Genomic DNA, 23,405 nt, shown 5'->3' with positions numbered 1-23,405 from the left:
TAACTCATGGTTGTAGCCTTTATCAGTTTTGAAATATTTTCATATAAATCACGATAAGTGCCGAAATTTCAACCTTCGGTCAACTTTGACTTGACCGAAATGGTTGAAAAATTCAATTGTAAGCTAAAACTCTTGCATTCTAGTAGTATTCAATCATTTATCTTCATTTTGCAACAAACGGGAAGTATAGCACAATATTTCGATTTATGGTGAATTTTTGAAAAAAACTTTTTTTTTACATCCGCTCGGCATTACGAATTCATGCATCAATTTGTGATATTTTCTCTGTGTTGCTTTGATTGTTTTACAATTTGTTATATAACAAAATCATCGCAATTTAGTGCACAATACAACGAAAAAAAAAAATAACTCATTAGCTTTCATCGTTTTGCTCACAGCGCAATTTGTATACAATACGAAATTTTTTTGCGCTGTCATATATTCCAATATTTATATATGATATGTTTTTCATTTCTGATGGTTGCATACTAAACTTCAGGCAATGAGGAAAAAAGGAGCCAAAAATGAACTCTTATTCTTAAAAACTAAGTGTGCTGTGATTTTTAAAAAAAACTTTCTTTCCACTTCGGTGCTAACTCTCAAACCCCGCCGGCATACGGCAGACACTTTTGTAAATAGAGGCTCGGCATTTAAGGGTTAAATACGTCTCGTTTTGAAATTACTTTAGCTATTTTTTTTCGTTAACAGATGATGTTGGCCATTTGGGGGCGTTTGTTTTGTGTAAAGAAAATCAAGATGCCATTCGCTATTTTCACTTGATTTCATCTTAATACTAGCTTTACATATTTATCATTTATTGGCGTAAAAATATCAGTAATATGTTCTTTCATGCCCAGTAGTTTTGATTAAAATACTTTCTCTCCGATTTTAATTATGGTCAAGTTTCATTCATGTTGCTGATGCACGATAATCTATAGGCATTAGCAGCTTGAACGCACGATAATCTATAGGCATTAGCAGCATGAACATTGTTTTCTCAGCTTCAACTACAACTTGCAGCTTATTTTTAGCAGTATATTCTCCTGCCGTTCTTTCATCCATACCGAATAAGGGTATAATGTAAAAATATATCAGTCCTATTCTACTTAACGTCATTTGTACTATAACTACAGTAATTGTATAATACCGTAAGATGGTTGAAATACAAGCAAAACAGCTGTTGTTATCCGATTCGGTTATAAGCAAAACAACAGTTTCTCAGTCAGCTGTTTATGGCTGTGCGCATTTACGCAAGAGTATAACATTACTAACAATACTTTTATCATTCTCTTTTACTTTTTTAACTAGAAGATGGGAAAAAGATGGAGGAAAAGAAGTTGGTCTCTCTCACTGCATGATTGTGCGCTGCTGCCTGCGACCGCACGAAATTTAAAAATATTTTATAAATATTGTCTTATCAGTATTAACTGCTCACCCAATTGCAAAATCGAATTATCGTAAGGCGAATTATCACAACTCAAGCACTACCTAAGTATTTTAATTGTTTTATCACAAAAAGTGCACTTACTCATGAAAATGAGATGAAAATACAGTAATTAGTGAATATTTCTCAGTGAAAAATACTGTGAATGAGTGACTTTTTGGCGAATAATGTGCATATATGTTCCTTAGAGAAATCCACGAATAGGTGAGTCCGCGAGTACAGGGGGTTTACTGTATAAATATATGAATTCAGGGGGGTTTAGTGTATGTATATATATAGTCATACCCAAAACTTACAGGAGGTTGGGTTCCAGAACCCGTCGTGCAAGGTGAATTTTCGCGTAAGTTTGGCACAGTCTCTAAAAATGCTAATAAATGCTTATTTCTAAAGTTCAAACACTGAATATGACCGCAAGCATGCTCCCAAATTATTAAGTTAACTTTTAATGAAATTAAAGTTACTGTAATTTCATTTAAAAGTTAGCTTAATACATTACCTTAAAAAAAAAAGAAATAAATTGTTGACATAAAAATAGAGAGTTGAAAGAGAATTTCTGTCTCTCAACTTCCGACTGATCTATTTTTAGAAGTCTTCTCAACCTCTTTTTAATAACTTCTTTATTCTACGTCTCTTTCTCTTTGTTCTGAAATGCTTTTTCATGAACAAACTTTTTTATTTTGACTAACACAACTATTAATTATTATGTCTAATTTTCAGAATGTTGCTACACTAGCTCATTTATACTTTGTAGACGGTACAGGTAAAATTAAATCAATTTAAACTATCTACTGTACAGGTAAAGACATACAGAGAAATAATAAGTTGTAAAAATGTGTGAGTGCTAACTATGAACAAAAGAGAGAGAGAGAGAGAGAGAGAGAGAGAGAGAGAGAGAGAGAGAGAGAGAGAGAGAGAGAGAGAGAGAGAGAGATTATTTGTCAATACTTAAGAGTGAAATTATTTATCAATCATTACGGAGACTAAGAGAATAACATGAGAGAGAGAGAGAGAGAGAGAGAGAGAGAGGGAGAGAGAGATATATAATGTCCTTACTTGAAATATCAAGCTGAATTATTTATGAATTATTACGGAGAGAGAGAGAGAGAGAGAGAGAGAAAGTTACTCTTACATTAGATATCAAAAGGGGGGCGCTGCATTCCCCGCGAATACGGGGGGTTTACTGTATATATATATTGCAATGGATGGAACCTCTGTCCAAGCCAACTCACCTATTTTTACATCCATAACGTAACTGAGGAAGAAATAAAATTCATTTCAATTGTTTTAATTACTAGAGCTGTGGGCTTCCACTCACCCCTTCATAAACTCTCTCCTGCATTCCCCAAAATGGTTAAACCTAACCCTTCTCTCCATTCAAATGACTGCCTAAGGCCTTGTTTCCAGGTGACCTTTGTATCTTCTTGGCGTTATGTAGCGGGCAAAGGAGGAGCCAAAAAACAAAGAGAAAGTTGGTGTGGCCTTCCATGTTGAACCATCCACGAGGTTTAACTGAAGCCATGTGATCTATATAGAAAACGGGATGAAGATTGACCTTCTGCGCCACCTACCCAGACACCGAGTCATAATCCCCGAGGTTATTAACAGACGATGTAACAGCAATCGAGAGAGGAAAGAGCACAGAACGCCACTGAGGACAGATGTCCTTACCCTTGCCTGACCCTCGAACCTTCCACGTTTGACCCTAAGGTTTGAACCAGTATACTTTTGTAGTGGCATTTCCTTTAATTCCCTCCTCTATTGCCAGCGCCCTATTGAACAAGGACACTGTCATCCTGACGAAGGTAATGTACTGGAATAAGGATTCTTAGTCAGTCATGATTCCTGTTACTTCTCTGTCTGATTTTAATTTATTTTCCATTGTGCGATAACTTTCAGTAATTTGTGTTGGAGCATCCAGTGTTAACGTAATTATGCATTTAGTGTTGAACTGAGTTATTTGGCATCATCTGTGCATTCCCTCAGTTCCCTTTGAGCGTCTTATTATTCTTGCAAGAAACTGTCTTGCATATATTGCAGATACACCTCTACTGTGGAATCACTCGGCTCTATCCCGTGCAGTACCCCTTCTACTCACCTCTGCGATGTTTCCTATTATGAAGACATCTTCGGCATAGAATATTTATCCTGTGTAAGATTCATTCACTTAGCAGGCCCTTATTATTACCTGCCTAGTAATTCGTCATTCTTTTGATCTGTGTTTGTTACGTAAATATTAGTTACAAGAACCCTTGAGTTTACATAATTTTCCCTCACATGAAGAAGGCCCTAAGCCACAGATTGATTGAGTTAGACATGTAATAAATCCAGTAGATTTCTTGATAATGTAAAGAGATCCCTGATCAGTTTCTAGTCATCCATTCATAGAAATATTGATGTTCGCTTTCAGAATCTAGTAAGTATCCCTTGGACATTCATAGAAATATATATATATATATATATATATATATATATATATATATATATATATATATATATATATATATATATATATATATATATATATATATAATCACTGAAGCCCTCTCATCCTGCAGTGCATGATGGATAAGGTCGCCAGCTGAAAAACAGCACAGGTATTGCAAAATATAAGTTTATTATACAACCATGTGGATTAATTAAGTAAACTTACTGAAAACTAGTTTTAACAAAAGTAAAATAAAAGGAAATGGATTATTTACAGGAGCTAACAGCAGCTCAAAATATTAGTCCTAATCAGGGCAAATACTGTACCTCATTGCTAAATGAAATGATTGCAACAGATTTAATAAGCCTCTTCAACCACTACTATAAGGCACCTGAATTCAGTGAACGTTGAACTGTGGCTTCTTGGCACTGATGATGCAGATTCTTCTCCAAGCAAGAGGGAATTTCCAGGCTCAAGATATCTACACGTCTGGAAATAAGTATCCAGATAATAATCTTTCGCTAAAGAAGCTCTCACTAGTGCTTAATTAATCACAAGGGATGAATCTTATCTCAGGAATAGTACTTTTAACACCATGGAGGATAAGTTATGCTATTGCACTAGACAACAATTAATGCAATTAACATATGACTTCATAATTGGGATATGCTTTACTAGGGGTTCTTAGTTAGGGACTGCTCAAGAGATGAAAATCTGAACAAGGAAAATGAGATATTCAGTTGAAGGGAAAGAAAACTGGGAATAATTATTACTATCTTAAATACTGCTGGGTTAAATAATGCAATGATCAGTTGCATTAAGATTCCTTGGTTCATTAGGAATAACAATCGTCTCGTGATGGAGGCGCGTGGGGTGGGGGAAGAAACAAAGAGTGCTTGGAGACAGCACTGAGCACTTCTGCTCGTTATTGTAGCTAAGCTGAGAGTCTGGTGATGTGGGGTTGACTTGAGTTGCTTTTCTTCAAGGTCCTCCCCCAAGCCTACTTCGGGGCTTGGTCGCAGTTATTGTCTGGAAAAATGACAAAGACTCACCAGTACATAGGTCAAAGATAAGTGGGTTTTAAGAACAGTATATGACACCTTTGAGTTAAAATTCCCACCCTTCAGTTGGTTGGCGACCTTAGTTTGAAAACAACTGCTTCTTCCCGCTCTCCTCTTTCTCATGTGAGAAATCTACATTGTCTTCCTAGCTTTAATAGAAAATTAATTTACTATTCTACTAAGAGGCAAGGAAGAGAGGTCAAACAGCAATATTTATAATAATATATATATATATATATATATATATATATATATATATATATATATATATATATATATATATATATATATATATATATATATATATATATATATATAACTTTATCACATACACAATTGTTCTGTGCAATAGTAGATATACTAAAAGGACCTCATTCAAACTGGATGGTATCTAATGGAGTTTTTATTCTAAGAGACTCCTAAGTAGGGATGAAGTGCTAGTGTTAGGATATGGCCTTAATTTTTGCATGGGGAACGAAATTCACGATTTCATTGAAATGTGTAGAAGCTTAAGGGAACTAGATAAGAACAAAAATGGGAATGAAGCAGCTTTTTGCAGGGGGGCCGTGTGGGCGGGGATTAGGTCGAACAGATTCATGTTTCTGGAGAGGTTACGTAAGGCCCTTGATAGGTTAGGAAAATACAAGGACATAAAGATTTGTAAGGCAGACAAAGGGGGGGGGGGGCAGTTGTAGTAATGGATGCTGTAGAATACGAGAATAAGTTAGAACAACTGCTAAACGATGAAAACACATGAGGCATGCAACAAAAAACTGGACATTAGGGGGGTACAGTGCAATTTTAACAAAAAAGTAAGGAAAGCGTTGACAAAAATCCACAACAAAACCAAGAGAAAAGAATCAGAACATAGAGTAAAATCAGTGGAAAGTCCAGAGATCCCATATATTTATGGTAGCCCTAAGATCCACAAGGAAGGGTGCCCGCTAAGACCGATCGAGGCATTGACGAGATCACCACAGAGAAGGCTGGAGAAATTTCTTTCCAACATAATGGGAAAATGGGTAGGCTTAGTATCCGAAGGGCATTTAAAACATAACATGAACCTGATAGAAGAATTATCCAAAATTAACGTAAAAGACTGTAAATTTGCAAGTTTGGATGTAACTTCCCTGTTCACTAATGTACCAGTAAAGACGACGATGGAAATAATAAAGAAGAATATGGAGGAGGGGGTTTATACCTGCAACATAGATCATGACGTTTTAATAAAACTGCTAACAGCGGCCCTCAGCGTTAATAGTTTCAAGTGGGGCGAAAACCATTATATACAAAAAAATGGTGTGGCCATGGGTTCAAGTCTTTCACCAATTCTAGCTAATATCTTTATGGAATGGTTTAAAAAGGAAGAGGTGGGCACAGTAAATAAAAGGAACTTAAATATCGTAAGATGGGTAAGATACGTGGATGACATCTTGATTATTTACAAGGGAGAAAGGGAAGATCTACACAAGTTTTTAGAAAACATAAATAAACTAAATGAACACATCAAGTTCACAATAGAAGAAGAGAAGGAGGGAGAAATTCCTTTCTTGGATGTCCTGGTCAAGAGGGAAAGGGAAAATTTAAAATTCAAGGTATATAGGAAGAAGACACACACAATTCACATACATACATAGGTTCTCCAGTCATAGGAAAGAAATAAAAATAGGATTAATGACAGGGTTGGCCATCAGGGCTTATAGGATTTGCAGTCCCGAATTTTTAGACGAAGAGTTGGATTACCTGAGGGAGAGTTTTAGGAGATTAGGCTACCCTAAGTATTGGTGGGAGTGGGCACATATCAAAGCAAGGAAAAACTATTTTGGGGAGAGGGAAAGGATAGAAAAGGAACATTTGGTAGGAAAGAAAATAATTACAGTCCCGGACAACAACTCTATTGCACCCATCAACAGAAAGCTAAATAATTTCAAATTGATAGGCAGCTACAGAAACACCATTAGGAATAAAATAGTTAGAAACAAAAAGTCGGTAGAGGGGTAAGAGATTAGAGGGGGGGGTATATAATGCATGCGTGTCTAGACTGTGAAGAAGGGTACTATGGCAAAACTGGCAAATCATGTAAAGAGTCAAGCAAACAACATCTTCAGAACATAAGGCATTATAATCAGACGTCGGCAGTTGCCAAACACTGTTGGGAAAATGATCACAGAATAGACTGAAAAAATATGAGTTTTCTGTACAGGAACACCAACAAAACATCTAGACTGGTTGTAGAGAACGCCTTCATAACTTGCGCCAACAACACAATGGCAGGGAACACTGGAAACGGCTTTGAAGACAGCATATCTAGAAAAATCGTATACTCCACAGTAGCAAGAACGAAGGAAAAACGCAAGAGAACGCACGGAAAACGGACACCTGGAAGAAGGGAGCAGAGAAAGACGAAGATCACGAGGGGGTGGGGGTCACACAGGAGGAGCTAAGGCGATTATAGGATTAAAAGTACCCAGCACACAGATATAAATACAGCTGGACCACGCGTCTGCTCATTGTACGGATACTTGATAACTTTTTCTGAATAAAAAACTCCATTAGATACCATCCAGTTTGAATGAAGTCCTTTTAGTAATATATATATATATATATATATATATATATATATATATATATATATATATATATACACACACATACAATAATATATATATATAACTTATATATATATATACACACACATACAATAATATCTATTCGAGTTGTGCGAATTCACAGACACACAAACTTTTCATTGAAACCTAACAAATTGTCATACAAGAGTTTTTCACAGACACAAACATTTGCGGATCCTGAGAAACCCTGCAAAAGTGTGTGTTTAATTTATAAGTTTTCAAGCTTTTAAGCGTAAATTAAATAACATTAATAAAAATAATTTTCTCTCTCTCTCTCTCTTACTGAGATGAGAGAATTTTTATGGTACATGTATACTTATGTTTATTAGTTTTGTATGACAAACCAATTATCTAATAATAAGTACTAATTTTGAAATATTAATAAGATTAAATAATAATAATATAACTGTAACTACAAAATTTATACTATACATGTGATACATATTTTAAACAAACAATATCATTCCCTGATCTTTTATGAACTCGCTCAAGGGGCAAAGCTGTCAAATATGTCTAGTTGATGTGACAGGAAGTGGGAGTGTTGCTGATAGCAGGTCAAAGGATTCCTAAGTAATCTCTCTCCCTCTGTAATAATTCATAAGTAATTTCACTCTCTTAACGTATGGACAACAATTATCTCTCTCTCATTCCTAGTTAGCACTCACACATTTTACACTTCATTAACCCTTAAACGCCGAGCCTTATTTACAAAAGTGTCTGCCGTATGCTGGCGGCGTTCAGGAGTTAGCGCTGAAGCAGAAAAATTTTTTTTCAAAAATCACAGCACGCTTAGTTTTTAAGATTAAGAGTTCATTTTTGGCTCCTTTTTTGTCATTGCCTGAAGTTTAGTATGCAACCATCAGAAATAAAAAAAAATATCACTATCATATATAAATATTGGAATATATGATAGCGCAAAAAAAAATTTCATATATAATTGTATACACATCGTGCTGTCAGCAAAACGGTTAAAGCTAATGAGTTATTTATATTTTTTGTTGTATTGTACACTAAATTGCAATGATTTTGGTATATAACAAACTGTAAAACGATCAAAGCAACACAGAGAAAATATTATCACAAAATGATGCATGAATTCATAATGAGCGGACGTAAAAAAATGTCTTTTCAAAAATTCACCATAAATCAAAATATTGTGCTAGAGACTTCCCGTTTATTGCAAAATGTAGGTAATTGATTGAATATTACTAACTGTAAGTGTTTTAGCTTACAATTGCAGTTTTCGACCATTTCTGTCAAGTTAAAGTTGACCGAAGGTTGAAATTTTGGCACTTATCGTGATTTATATGAAAATATTTCAAAACTGATAAAAGTTACAACCATGAGTTATTTTTTGTTGTATTCTACATGAAATTGCACACATTTTCATGTATAACACTTTATGTAACGCCTAATAGAAAACGGTGCAAAAATTACCACAAGGTGACTAAAGAAATTCTGAGATTTTCAGCCGGGTTACCGTGTGTGGAGGTAAGGAAAAAGTTTTTTTCAAAAATTCACCAGAAATCGAAATATTGTGCTAGAGACTTCCTGTTTGTTGCAAAATGAAGGTAAATGATTGAATGTTACTAGAATGTAAGAGTTTTAGCTTACAATTGCATTTTTCGACCATTTCGGTCGAGTCAAAATTGACCGTAGGTTTAATTTTGGCACTTATCATGATTTATATGAAAATATTTCAAAATTGATAAAAGCTACAACCATGAGTTATTTTTGGTTGTATTCTACATGAAATTGCACACATTTTCATATATTAAACTTTATGTAACGCCTAATAGAAAACTGTGCAAAAATTACGACAGTGACTAAAGAATTTCTGAGATTGTAAGAGCCTGACGCCGTCTCTTCCAAACGTGTGTGTTCGTCGTCCATCAGAGTGGCAAGACGTTTGGCGTCTTCACAAACAGAAACATACACACAGTTTGATACAGAAGATTCGTTGGAACATTGAGTACATGATTAGAATGCTTGCCTGGCAAGGCAAGTAGTGGTGACTGTACATACATCAAGACGACATTGGTTAGGGAGAAACAGACAGAAATATTGTATGGTTGAAATCGAGTTCCTTTATAGAAATAAAACGAGATGCTGTTGTTGTCTTGTCCACTCCGATGGATGACGAACACACACGTGTTTGGAAGAGACGGCGTCAGGCTCTTACAAGATTTTCAGCAGAGTTAGCTCGGACGTAAAGAAAAAGTTTTTTCAAAAATTCACCATAAATCGAAATATTGTGCTAGAGACTTCTCGTTTGTTGCAAAATGAAGGTAAATGATTGAATATTACTAGAATGTAAGAGGTTTAGCTTAAAATTGCATTTTTCGACCATTTCGGTCAAGTCAAAGTTGACCGAAGGTTGAAATTTTGGCACTTATTGTGATTTATATGAAAATATGTCAATATTGATAAAAGCTACAACCATGATTTATTTTTTGTTGTATTCTACATGAAATTGCACACATTTACATATATAAAACTTTATGTAAAGGCTAATAGAAAACTGTGCAAAAATTACGACAAAGTGACTAAAGAATTTCTGAGATTTTCAGCAGAGTTAGGGCGGATGTAAGGAAAGTTTTTTCAAAAATTCACCATAAATCGAAATATTGGGCTGGAGACTTCTCGTTTGTTGCAAAATGAAGGTAAATGATTGAATATTACTAGAATGTAAGAGTTTTAGCTTACAATTGCATTTTCAACCATTTCGGTCGAGTCAAATTCGACTGAAGGTTGAAATTTTGGCACTTATCATGATTTATATGAAAATATGTCAAAATTGATAAAAGCTACAACCATGAGTTATTTTATGTTGTATTCTACATGAAATTGCACACACTTTCATATATAAAACTTTACGTAAAGGCTAATAGAAAACTGTGCAAAAATTACGACAAAGTGACTAAAGAATTTCTGAGATTTTCAGCAGAGTTAGCTGATGCTTTCTTTGGGATAAGAAAGAAATTGTATCTGCGTAACTGGGTCACGCTTGTAAACAAAACAACAGCATGATCCATGAACTCCTAGCATCCTTCAAGGAACGTGATTTAAAATTTTTCGCAAGGCCTATAAGTATTTTTCCACGAATATTTAAAAAACTTTTTGTAGTCGTGTATTTCACGTCCACTTGGCACCCAGCAGACAATTTTTTTCAACGTAAAATATGTCCAGTCGGTGTTTAAGGGTTAATGTCTCTCTGTACGTCTTTACCCGCACAATAGAAAATTCTAAATTGATCTAATTTTACCTGTACTGTCTATATACTATGAATGCACTTGTGTGTCAAGTATTACGTTCTAAAACATAGAGACAATTAAAGAGTTGTATCGGTTCAAATATAAAACACTGTTTGTTCATGAAAAATCATTTCAGAACAAAGAGAAAGAGACATACTAGAATGAAGTAGTTCTTAAAAACAAGGTTGTGAAGACTTCTAAAAATAGATTGGTGGGAAGGGGGAGAAAGAGAAATAGTATACGTAATCTTCACACTGCTATATTTTTACAGCAATCATTTATTTCTTTTTTTAAGGGTAATGTATTAAGCTAACTTTAATTTCATTTAAAAGTTATCTTAAAACACTTTGGGAGCATGATTAGGGTCATATTTAGTGTTTTAAACTCTAGAAATAAGCATTTATTAGCATTTTTAGAGACTGCCAACCTTACACGAAAATTCGTTTTGCACGCGAGGAGTTCTGGAACCTAACCTCATGTAAGTTCGGGGTATGACCATATGTATGTATGTATGTTTGTGTATATATATATATATATTATATATATATATATATATATTCTTGAATTCTTTGTGCTTTTTTTGGGTATGCTTGTAACTTGTGGCTATTAGAATTACATACACACACACACACACACACACACATATATATATATATATATATATATATATATATATATATATATATATAATTAACCATAATCTCAAGCAGGAGCGACTAGTTTAAATACCATAGTTTTGTAAATGGTCTTGCATGATAACTGACGAGATGGGCAAGTTATTGAAAATTTTTTTGCCAACACAAAATAACTGTTAATATTAATGAATGTTATTCTTTTTAGAATGTTTGGTCATAAAGTAATTCCTCTTAGGCTGTAAGATATAGATATAATTTACTATTTCTATTTGATTATTACAATAAACCCACCGTATTCGCGTTCTCATGATTTGCGGACTCACGCATTCGCGGGTTTCTCTGTGGAACATATCTAGCCATCATTTGCGGAAAATTCGCCCATTCATGGTATTTTTCACTGAGAAATATTCACTAATTACTATATTTTTATATAATTTTCATGAATATATGCACTTTTTGTGATAAAACTATTAAAATACTCAGGTATAAGCATTTTTACAGGGGTTCTCTTGTGTTTAAACCATCAATATGGGCAGTTCTAAGTGTTTTTAAAGGGGTTTTAAGTATCTGTGGATTTTAGCTATTCACAGGGGGGTGGGTGTGGTATGCATCCCCCGCGAATACGGGGGGTTCACTGTATACATGAAATTATAAAAAATTGTGCAAATACTTTAACTCCAATGCCCACTGGCAAGAAATCCTGCCACTCAAAAATTTATATTTAAGCATACACAATTTTGGTTTCAATAACAGAAACTTATTTGGACCAAAATTAAGTATTTCTGAAGAAATAATTCATAATAACTTCAGTAGATACTGTAATTATAGGCATTAATAGGTTAAAGGATTAACAGAGAAAAGAGCCAGAGACTGAGTAGAGACAAATGAAGGCAAAGGCACTTGAGAAGGAAATAATGCAGATTATATCCTGACCTCACCATCTGCTTCTCAAACCATGTGCTCCCATCCTCTTCTATGACTAAGAAGAACCTCCAGCATACAGTCCGTCAACCAATCTATACATTCCTCTATATACAAGTTCACACTCTAGACCCCTGCAGCTGGCACAAACAGCACGTCTATTTAATTCAAAAGTAAACATCCTGCTAGTGCATTAATCATCTATTTACCTTGGCTTGATGTTCTTGCTTTGCTTCCTGTGGAAGACAGCCAAAAGAACAAAGGTACAGATACAATGCCACGAATACACATAAAAACAAATATCAGCCAAACCAGTGAAATATCGACAACCACTCACAGCCGTGACATGAAGAATCCTAACTAGAACTAAAACATTCAAAACACATCTGGTGGACAACAGGTGAACTAGACAGTCATCTGCGTCAGAGAAGTGATCTTTTACTTGGATGCCAACTCACCTGCTGGCTCAGAGATTTGGCTATCTTTAACAGTAGGTAAGATTCCAAAATAATGATTTTCAATATCAACATAGGTAACATACCTTCAAAAAGTCTATCAAACAGTACACAGAAGAATGTTTTATTAATACCTCTAAAACTCATAAAAATTAATATTTTGAGGCATGCACATGCTTTTGATATTTATGCATACAAATCCTGACATCCCTTATTGATTAAAATGAGTACCAAGCCTAAATAAAGGTACAGGCAGTCCCCCAGTTATCGGCAGGGTTCCGTTCCCGATGGCGTGAAGACAACCGAAAATCGCCGCTAACCGAAAATCGGTGATAATAGCACAGATCCCCGGTTAGCGGCGCCGATAACAGGCGATCAGCACTGTTAACCGGTTATCAGTGCTGATAACCGTTTATCAGTGACGAAAATCTGGTTATTGTCGTCGCTAGACAAGCGCCGTAAAACCGGATCGCCAGTAACCGAGGCTGCCAATAACTGGGGACTGCCTGTACTGTATTCTAAGGATCAGTTATCAGATATACAGAACCAACAATGCACTTCACTGTAAAAACCTTCCATCTATGAAATTTATAAAGTATTTATGCAAATGCAATAAGGTATATGCTTTTATAAATTCCTACTTAGGTAATAAATATAAATATTCTGGCATGATTATTTGATAACTGACTTTCTATCAAGAGAGATACGATAACATTTACACAACCCATTACAGTACCATGAAACATAAGTTTATTTTCATCCATGAATTATCACATAATAGTTAGAAAATACAAAATTTTCCCAAAATTACATTACCAAAGATTTATTTTGGAACTTGTGTTCACCTTAGCTTGTCTTTATGTCCAATAATACAATTAAGCAAATACTTAGGGATGAAAGAACATGAAACTCTCAGAGGAAGTATCACACAAACTACATGCATATCTACTAAATTTAAATGGCAAGACTATGATAAGGTAAGAGGAAATTGTAAAACATTAATTATAAGAAAGCTAAAAAAAGGACCTTCCTTCAAATTTCACCAAATGTGAAAACTTTACATGACAAAAACAATAGCAAAATTAATGTGAAATACTTCAAAGTGGTTCAACACATTGTCAATAATGAGAGAGCAGTTGCAGGCAAGACAGGGATTTTTTATAGCTGATGTCTTGTCTACTACCTATTACCTTTAAATGACTGTTAATGATTCAGCTTTCATCTCTCAGTCTCAACTGCTGATACAGACATGTGGATGTTAGGTTTTTTGTTTTAATAAACCCGAATCATCATCATCATCCAGATGCCATATCCCCAAGGATGTCGGCAATCGTGGCTCGCCACTCCTCTCTATTTCCGGCTCTCTGCAGCAACTGAGCTGCAGACATTCTTCCTCCAGTCATCCTCACCAATCCATCCATATATTTTTGTCTAGGTCTTCCTCTCGGCCTCCTTCCATTGATTTTACCAGTGAGAGAGAGATGTTCTAGTTCTTGTCTTCTCACTATGTGACCCACAAACCGCATATGTCTACCTCTCACTGAAGCCAAAAGTTCTCTCTCAACGCCTACTCTCTCTGATACTTCCTCATTAGTTTTCCTTTCTGTCCATGATATTTTCAGCATCCTTCTCCAAAACCACATTTCTGCAGCTTGTAACCTCTCCTCGTCTGCCTTCCTCAAGGTCCAAGTTTCACAGCCATACAACAACACAGACCAAACAAAACATTTCACAAACCTCCTCCTTAGATTCATAGGTATTTTCGAGTTGGTGACTAATTTCTTGATCTTACCAAATGCATCTTTTGCCATGGATATTCTCTTCCTGATCTCTTTTTCGCATTTTCCATCACTTGTGACAGTGCATCCTAAATAATTAAAACTACCGGTTTGTTTAACTGTTTCAGCATTAATTCTTATATCTGTTTTTCGGGTGATTTCATCTTTGGAGATAACCATAACTTCTGTTTTCTTAACATTTATTGACAGACCTCTTTCTCTGCTTGACTCATGTAAAGTACTGATTAAAGCTTGAAGTTTATCATGAGAGTCTGCAACAAGTGCTGTGTCATCAGCATATCTGATATTATTAATATTGACTCCCCCAACCTTAATTCCTTCCATATCTCTCAGATCTCTCATTATCATTTCACTATATAAACTGAAGAGATCAGGTGATAACACACAACCCTGTGTTACACCTCTCTTGATGTGCCAAGTCTCTGATTCATCATTTTCTACTTTCACTGCTGCCTCTTGATTCCAATATAAATTCTTTATCAATCTTAGATCTTTCCCATCGACATTTATCTATTCCAATATCCTTATAAGGTCTACATGTCTAACACGATCAAAAGCCTTTTCATAGTCAACTAAACAAACATATAGATCCTTTTTCACTTCTATTGCTCTCTCCATCAACATTCTCAAAATAGAAATTGCATTTCTTCCCTTTATCTCTCATAAAACCACATTGTTCATTGCCAATCTCTGGGAGTATCTTATTTCTTATTCTATTCAAAACAATCCTTAATATTATTTTTGTAATCTGACTCATGATACTGATAGTCCGGTGTTTATTGCACTCAAGTGTTCCCGGTATTTTTGGCATTGTGATAAATGTTGATTTGTACATCTGTGTTGCAGGCTCTCCATCTTCATACATTCCTTCCACTATTTCCATTAATATATCAATGATGTATTCTCCCAGAGCTACCAACATCTCTGCTGCTATTCCATCATCACCTGTTGCTTTATCACTTTTCATTTGTTTTAAAGATGCCTCTATCTCTGGTCTGATTATACTTGGTCCCTCTCCGTTGTCATTGAAGTCTAGATGTTCTATTCTATCATCATCAACCAATTCTCCAATATATTCCGTCCATCTTTCCAATATTTCTTTTGACTCCATTACTATGGTTCCATCTGCTTTTTTGATACCAGTGCTGATACTTCTCTTCTTTTAAAAAGTAATTTCTTTCACCTTATCATACTTTCTCTGTTCATCCCTTTTATCCAAATCTTCTACCTCCTCACAAATCTCATCCATCCATTTCTCCTTTGCCTTTGTGCATTCCCTCTTAATAGTTCTATCCAGAGCTCTATATCTATCTTCATTTTTACCCTTTTGTTGCCTTCTTTTATCCATCATTATCAAGATATCTTCTGTCATCCATTCTCTCCTGGCTCTCCTTTCTGTTGTTGGTACTATTTCATTACCTTCTCTTATTGCATTTTCCATATTTTGCCACTTTTGCTGAGGATGTTGGAGCACCTGGCCTTCCTCCTTAAGCTGGTCATATCTATTTCTTACAATTATATTATATTGGTTCTTCATTTCCTCTGTTTTCAATCATTTCAGTTGCCTCTTTGATTTAGGTGTACTCTTCCTCTGATTTTTCAACTTCACCATCACTGTTGCTACAACCGGTACATAGTCACTAATACAATCGGCTCCCGGGTAGGTTTTCACTTGCTTGACAGAGTTCTAAATCTTTTATTGATGGTTAGAAAGTCTATTTGGTTTCTAACTCTGTCGCCTGGGCTTTTCCATGTCCAGAGATGTCTTGGGTGGTGCCTAAACCAAGTGTTTGATATAGTCTATTCTCTCTCTCAGCACCAGTCTACAAATCTGTTTCCTCTCTCATTTCTTCTACCTAATCCAAAAGGCCCAACAATATCTGCTGTTCTTCCTTGTCCCACCTTCACATTGAGGTCACCAATAACCATAATTACTTCATGCTCTTTGCACTGCTCTCTTGCCTGATTTAACTCTAGATAAAACTGATCAACATCCTCTTCATCATGTTCAGACGTAGATGCATATACTTGTATTATGCATATATTGAATGGTGTGGCTTTTATACGCACCAACAAAATCCTGTCAGGTACAGCCCAATAGCCTATCAAACATGGTTTCATAGATTTGTCTAACATCACACCAACACCTCTCTCAGCACTCTGGCCTCCCGAGTACAGTATATGAAAGTTCCTCCTGTTGAAGTTGGAGAATTGAACATCCCACTCCTGGCCATCTAACCTCACTAACCCCTAATACTTGTAGCTTCATTCTTTCCATTTCTCTCTCTACATTTATTTTCTTTCCAGCCTGATATAATGTTCTAACATTCCAAGTAGCTATCCTTATTTTTCTTGTTTTCTGTTGTCTTTGGCTTGTTATTACTTTTCTTTCTTATATCAAATGTTCTTTTAATGCACGTAAAAAAAAAAAAAAAAAAAAACATGCTGTAATAGTAAAATGACCCCACTACAGTATACTTAGTGAAAATCTGTTGAGCTTTCTGAGACAACTCCTTTTGCTCTTTCATATTACAGTAAAGGTAGTTAATCACTCATCTGGCATCACTTGATTAATAGGGTGCTGGATTAATGATTCTGCCAGACCATAGTGGTCAGGTTAGAATACACTTTACTGCCACACAATTCATGTGATCCATTTTTCCTTGTAATGCTACTCTTATGAAACAGCCTGTTGATGTCTTTCATAAGCTGATGACCCTCCTCCCCAAAATCCCTCAACTTCTATTGTAAACATCTACTACTTAGGTACAGCTAGTTGCATAGGAAAAAATGCCTTTTATTAATTTACAAAAAGTTGTTTATTTTCATTACTGACCTCAGGAGCATTTTAACAATCAACAACTATGAGTTATTTTTTTATTTCCACTGTTTTATATCATCTGATCTCTATGGTTACCATTATTTACATTGCACACATTTTTTGTAAATTAGCTAGCAGTCAGAAAAAAAATGCTTTTAAAAGAATTACTGCATTTTTTAAAATAGATTTTGGGTGCATGTTAGCAACCAACAAACAAGTCCTTTTTTTATTTCCATTGTTTTGCACAAGCTGATATTGCTGGTTACCACTACATATCAAGGATACAAGTCTCTCTCTCTCTCTCTCATTTATACAGTAAATATTTTTCAGTAAACTTGATAAGTGTGTTTTTAAGTTTTTTTGCAATGATAAAAAAAAATTTTTGAAATGATTTTGAGTGTTCTAACAACCAACAATTAGAATTTCTTTTTTTTTTCTTTTGCCTGCATTTTCATTGTTGCCAATCAGCTGATCTCACTGATGACTACTATCGAGAATTTGCGCACATCTTCTCTCACGACACCTTCATTTACACACAGTTTCAACCATTTCATTAGAACTTGATTTAGTTCAGAACTTTTTCCATCCTTCATTGTTTTCCTCTTACATACCATCTCTTTCTCTGAATCATGTTAGCAAAGAAACTAAGTCATTTTCTTTTTTATTCCATAGGGAATTTAAGCACCAATTTTGTATAATTCACACAAACTTCTAACTGAAAAACCAATGTAAAATTTTTTCAAAGTTACACCTAACCTTTAATAGACATGCAGCAAATGCGCTTTATATGAGAAGCATTTCCTTTATTAACTAGACAAGTGAGCAGGTTATAAATAAAAAAACCTGAGAATGTTTTGTGTTTACAACGATGGAGAAAGTGTTTAAGCAGCAATGATGGCAAGTGTTTGTAAGGGAGTAGTGGGGTGGTCCCTCCAACATCTCAATAATTATTTTTAACTTTGTTGATCATTATGCAAACTACACAACATGCAACATGGATGGTTGTTAATAACTATAATTCAAGTGTAACTTTTATCAGATCCAGTCTCCCCACAAGAAAACAAACATTTGTTAATTCTGTTGGTCTTTATGCACACTGCACATGCAACATGCAGGTGTGTTATTCGTAACTATAACTTGTTATTCTTTTACCAGATCCAGCCTTCCCATAAGCAAACAAACACTTCTTAACTATGTTGGTCTTTATGCATACTACACAAGGTACATGGATGGTTGTTATTCATAACTATAACTTACAAGTAACTTTTACCAAATCCAGTCTGCACATAAGCAAACAAAATTTTTTTAATTATGTGGTCTTTATGCAAACTACACATGCAACATGGATGAGTGTTATTCGTAACTATAACTTATGTCTAACTTTTACCAGATCCAGTCTGCCTATAAGCAAACATTTCTTAATAATATTGGTCTTTCTGCAAACTACACATGCAACATGGATGGGTGTTATTCATAACTATAACTTGAGTTCAACTTTTACCAGATCCAGTCTGCCTATACACAAACAAATATGTTAAATGTGTTGATCTTTATGCAAACTATACACATCTACATGGATGGGTGTTATTCATAACTTTAACTTGTGTACCATTTACCAGATCCAGTCTGCAAACAAGCAAACACATTTGTTAATTGTGTTGATATTTATGCACCAGTCTGCCCATAAACAAGCAAACATTTTTTAGTTATGTGGTCTTTATGGAAACTACACATGCTACATGGAAGGGTCTTGTTCATAACTATAACTTTTGTGTAACTTTTACCAAATCCAGTCCGCCCATAGCAAACAAAATTTGATAAATGTGTTGATCTTTATGCAAACTATACACATGCTACATGGATGGGTGTTATTCATATTTATAACTTATGTGTAACTTTTACCAAATCCAGTCTGCCTGTAAACAAACAAACATTTGTTAAATGTGCTGATCTTTGCACAAACTATACACATGCTACATGGATGGTTCACATTTATAACTATAACTTACGTGTAACTTTTACCAAATCCAGTCTGCCCATGAGCAAACTAACTTAGTTTAATAATGTTGGTCAATATGCAAATTACAAATGTAACAGATGGGTGTTATTCATTACTGCAACTTACGTGTAACTTTTACCGGATCCAGTCTGCCCATAAGCAAACAAACATACATTATAGCCTTCGTATGCCTTTTCCAGTAAGGGCTGTGCTATTGTTGCATAAACATCTTCCTGAGAGGCATATTGGGGATGGTTTTCACTGCATGACCAAAAGCAATGGTCATATTTAAATGTATAACTAGATCCAGTATCACTCTGAATCTTCAGTGTGTTTCCAAAGACATCCAAGATGTTCAACTCCGATGCTGTCTGTTCTCTGAAATTGTTAGAAGTTTGATGAGGGTCTAAAAATGTGCCTAAATGGACTAATTAAACTGCTTTGTGATGATAATAAACAGGTTTTGATGTAGGAAACCCTACATTTGGTAGCCGCTCTGAGTCGTCAAAAGAGTTACTCTCATGGGTCCATAAGACAGACTAACTAATATCAAAGAATTCTCTTTTAGTTGGCCTCAGCCAGTATATAGTACATGTTGACACTGATAGAGTATAGGGAGTAAAGGACTCAAGACAAGATGACTCTTTCTCTTGTCTGCAGCAATTGCCTAGGTTCTTCCTTGTCTTAACCTGCAGATGTGGCAGCAATGCGCCATACATCTGCCACCACTGTGTCGACCACATACTCAGCATGAGACCTGCTATTCATTACTCTCTTTTAGGTCTCTGCAGGATAATTATTCACCAAATCCCATGCCTTTTCATCAGGGGAAAGTGGGTGGGTTTGAGGACTCACAGCAGCTACCAAAAACAGGTTTTTCCTGCATCAAAACCTGTTTTTTGATAGCATAGCCTCTGTTCGTCCTCAAAGGGGCTTACCAAAGAAATTGACAGGTGACAAAATGGCTTAAGCACTTAAATTTCAATCCCAACAACCCAGATAAAACAATTTGGTCCAAGGTCAGGCCACAAGTTTTAAACCACATTCTTCATTCCAGATACCCATAGGGTTTCGTAACAAAGGACATGAAACTAAACACGAACTTATGGATATTAGGATGTAATTCTACAGTGACTTACCTAAATACCTTTCCCAGTGATACCTTAGCATACCCACCACATTAAGAAGACACCTGGTTTTCCGCTTTATCCTCGATGGGGTCAGCACTACCCATACTGTCTCTGATGACCACCCTGTACACTCAGAGACTTCTTCAAAAGAAACATTTCTGAAGAAAGCCAAAAAAGTACTTACTTTCCTAATGTCATGTGCCTTAGGAAAGGAGTGTGGGCCTGCCTTTTTAATAAGGGGCACTATATTTATTCTCACCCCATGTAGAGAGAGTAGTTTGTTTGTGGTAGCTAGTGTGTGCAAAAAAACGAACCTTCTGGGATATTTGCCGTGACCACTAAGTGAACCTAAGTGCTTGAACCGGGCATAATGTTTAGTCTGACAAATAGAGCTGCCATATCAGAATAGGAGATTTTCTCTTTAAAGGGTTCTCATTCCTGGCCAGGATGGTGGGCCACGGGACAAGCTTGAGCATCCCAATCTCAGAGAGTCCAGTTCACTAATAAGAGCTCCTGATGCCAAAGCAGTCAAGGATTGCCCTTTGAAGCACAAGTTGTCGCTGTATTGGGCCCACTGAACTGAGGGGCTGACATAAGCCAAAGCACCTTATTCAGGAAAAGTAAGTATAGCTTAGTTTTACCAGACCACTGAGCTGATTAACAGCTCTCCTAGGGCTGGCCCGGAGGATTAGACTTATTTTTACGTGGCTAAGAACCAATTGGTTACTTAGCAACGGGACCTACAGCTTATTGTGGAATCCGAACCACATTATAGCGAGAAATGAATTTCTATCACCAGAAATAAATTCCTCTAACTCTTCATCAGCCGGCGGCGGGAATCGAACTCCGGCCCATCAAATGACGGTCTGAAGCTCAACCAACTCGGCCAACAAAGGGTATTCAGGGACCAGGTAATTGGAAGCCTTGAAGGAGCATGTCTTTGTAATGCAAAAGACCGGCGAAGTAACAATTTCTATATTAGAATCAATACTAAATCCATAAAGCAAGGGTTCCATTAATGCTGCCTTGCAGGCCATGATTGTCCTGTTCTAACAACAAGGCATTTGTCTTTAACAGAGATCTCGACTGGGCTCTCAGCATGGATATAATCTAACCATACTTTCCATACGGACTGGTGTTGTCAAATTGATAATGTCTGTAGTTTCTGCACTAGGTACCTAGCAAAGTTGGCTGGGTAATTTTCACGGCAGATGAGATTTAAAATATCCACACATGAAGGTCTTGGCTCAGAAAGGAGGATGTGTAGACGACTTTCCCTCCTACTGTCTGGGATAGGACAGTGGACGATAATGGAATTGAGTTTGTTGCCCGTTGTTTAAGTAATAGGAACCAACCCCTGATTCATAAATTTGGGGCTATTAAGGAAGCAGTTCCTTTGAAGGCTAGAAGCTTGTTCAAAACCTTCGAAATCTGAAGTTGATGTTTCTCACTTGTGACAAACAGGTCCACTTCCGGTTGTGGAAGCATGTTGTCAATTTGAATAGAGTGATTGTCTAACCTCCACTCTGTCTAGGTTGTTGTTTCCCTTGAGAGTGAGTCTGCTATTACATTGAAAGACCCTGTGAAGTGAATTATGGACAGCTGCCACTTCTTCGCTTGAGTCATCCCAAGGATGGATATCATTACTGTTTTAGAGGAGGTGAACATGACCCCAACTTCTTGATGCAAGACATTGCAGTCATGCTATCTAGGTCCTACAATATGTTTGTCCCTTTTGAAGGTCTCAGTTTTCTGAGAACAGCCATCAGTTGATATGACATTTCCTCAGAGCTACCTGACGACCCTCCCAATGACCTCTCCAACCTGTCAAGGGGACATCCGTGTGTATTATCACCCATACAGACAGAGGAGTCAGGATGACCTGTTTGCCAGAGGCCCCTTCCAAGACCACGGCCAGATTATCTTCCCAATTTTTTTATTCCTTTGATGAGGCCAATCGAGAATCGTTTTTCTTATGTGCAATTGCCAAAATTTGTTTACATTTTTCAGCTGCAATCTGAGGATTGGGTCTACCACAGATGTGAACTATAACAGGCCAATCATACGCTACAACTACCGTCTGGAAACGCTGGGCTGAGTTCCCAGACAACTACTGTTGCTAATTTTGTAAAGATTCTTGGGGAAATGTTTAACCTAAAGGGCATGACGTTGAATCTGTATGCTACCTTCCCTATCTGGAACCCTAAGAAGGGGCGAGAGGGAAAGGTGATAGAGACGTGTCAGTAAGTGTCTTTCAAATCTATAGAAATGGTCCAGATCCCTTGCAGAATGACTCAACGTACTTGGGCAACAGTAGTCATCCAGAAACTGTGGCAAACAATTTGTTTGTTTAATTTTGATATGTCAAGGATCACCCTCTGTTTGGCAGAATCCTTCTTGGGGACACAGAAGAGACATGCTTTGTGGTGAATTATGTATGTTTCCATATGGCTCTCTTTAAAAGGGCCATCTGCTCGTAATTTTCCAGAGAGGGGCCTGGTTTTTTGGACATACCTCTTTAAAGGGTAAGGGGGAAGGTGAGACCATTTCCACCCTAGCCGACTGAAGATAATACTGTGTTGTGTCCTCGAGGGGAGGGCTTCCATTGCATGTAATGCTATAGCAGCTAACCCCTAACCATGCAATTCCTATTGGGCTCCACCTCTTCCTTTGCCTTTGATAAGCACTTCAGGCATTGCTTTTCCTTTTTCCCAGTAAGACTGTTTTTGGACAGTTCGAAAGAGATGTTTTGCTGCTGTTGTCCCTTCTGTTTTTGAGATTATTATTATTATTAAAGTAGTTTAACCAGACCATAGGGCTGGCCTGAAGGA

The 23,405-nt window shown here is 36.3% G+C and overlaps 1 protein-coding gene across 1 annotated transcript in view; it reads right to left on the bottom strand.

Annotated features, from left to right (window-relative positions):
• Positions 1-23,405, bottom strand: part of LOC136831345 (kinesin-like protein KIF14) — a 563,293-nt gene that overhangs the window by 337,884 nt on the left and 202,004 nt on the right. The window contains 1 exon segment of the mRNA XM_067091651.1: positions 19,571-19,822. Coding sequence (XP_066947752.1) covers positions 19,571-19,822 — 252 coding nt within the window.

This window comes from Macrobrachium rosenbergii, chromosome 48 (assembly GCF_040412425.1).
Source record: "Macrobrachium rosenbergii isolate ZJJX-2024 chromosome 48, ASM4041242v1, whole genome shotgun sequence".
Taxonomy (NCBI): domain Eukaryota; kingdom Metazoa; phylum Arthropoda; class Malacostraca; order Decapoda; family Palaemonidae; genus Macrobrachium; species Macrobrachium rosenbergii.
This window is presented reverse-complemented; position numbering and strand designations above follow the sequence as displayed.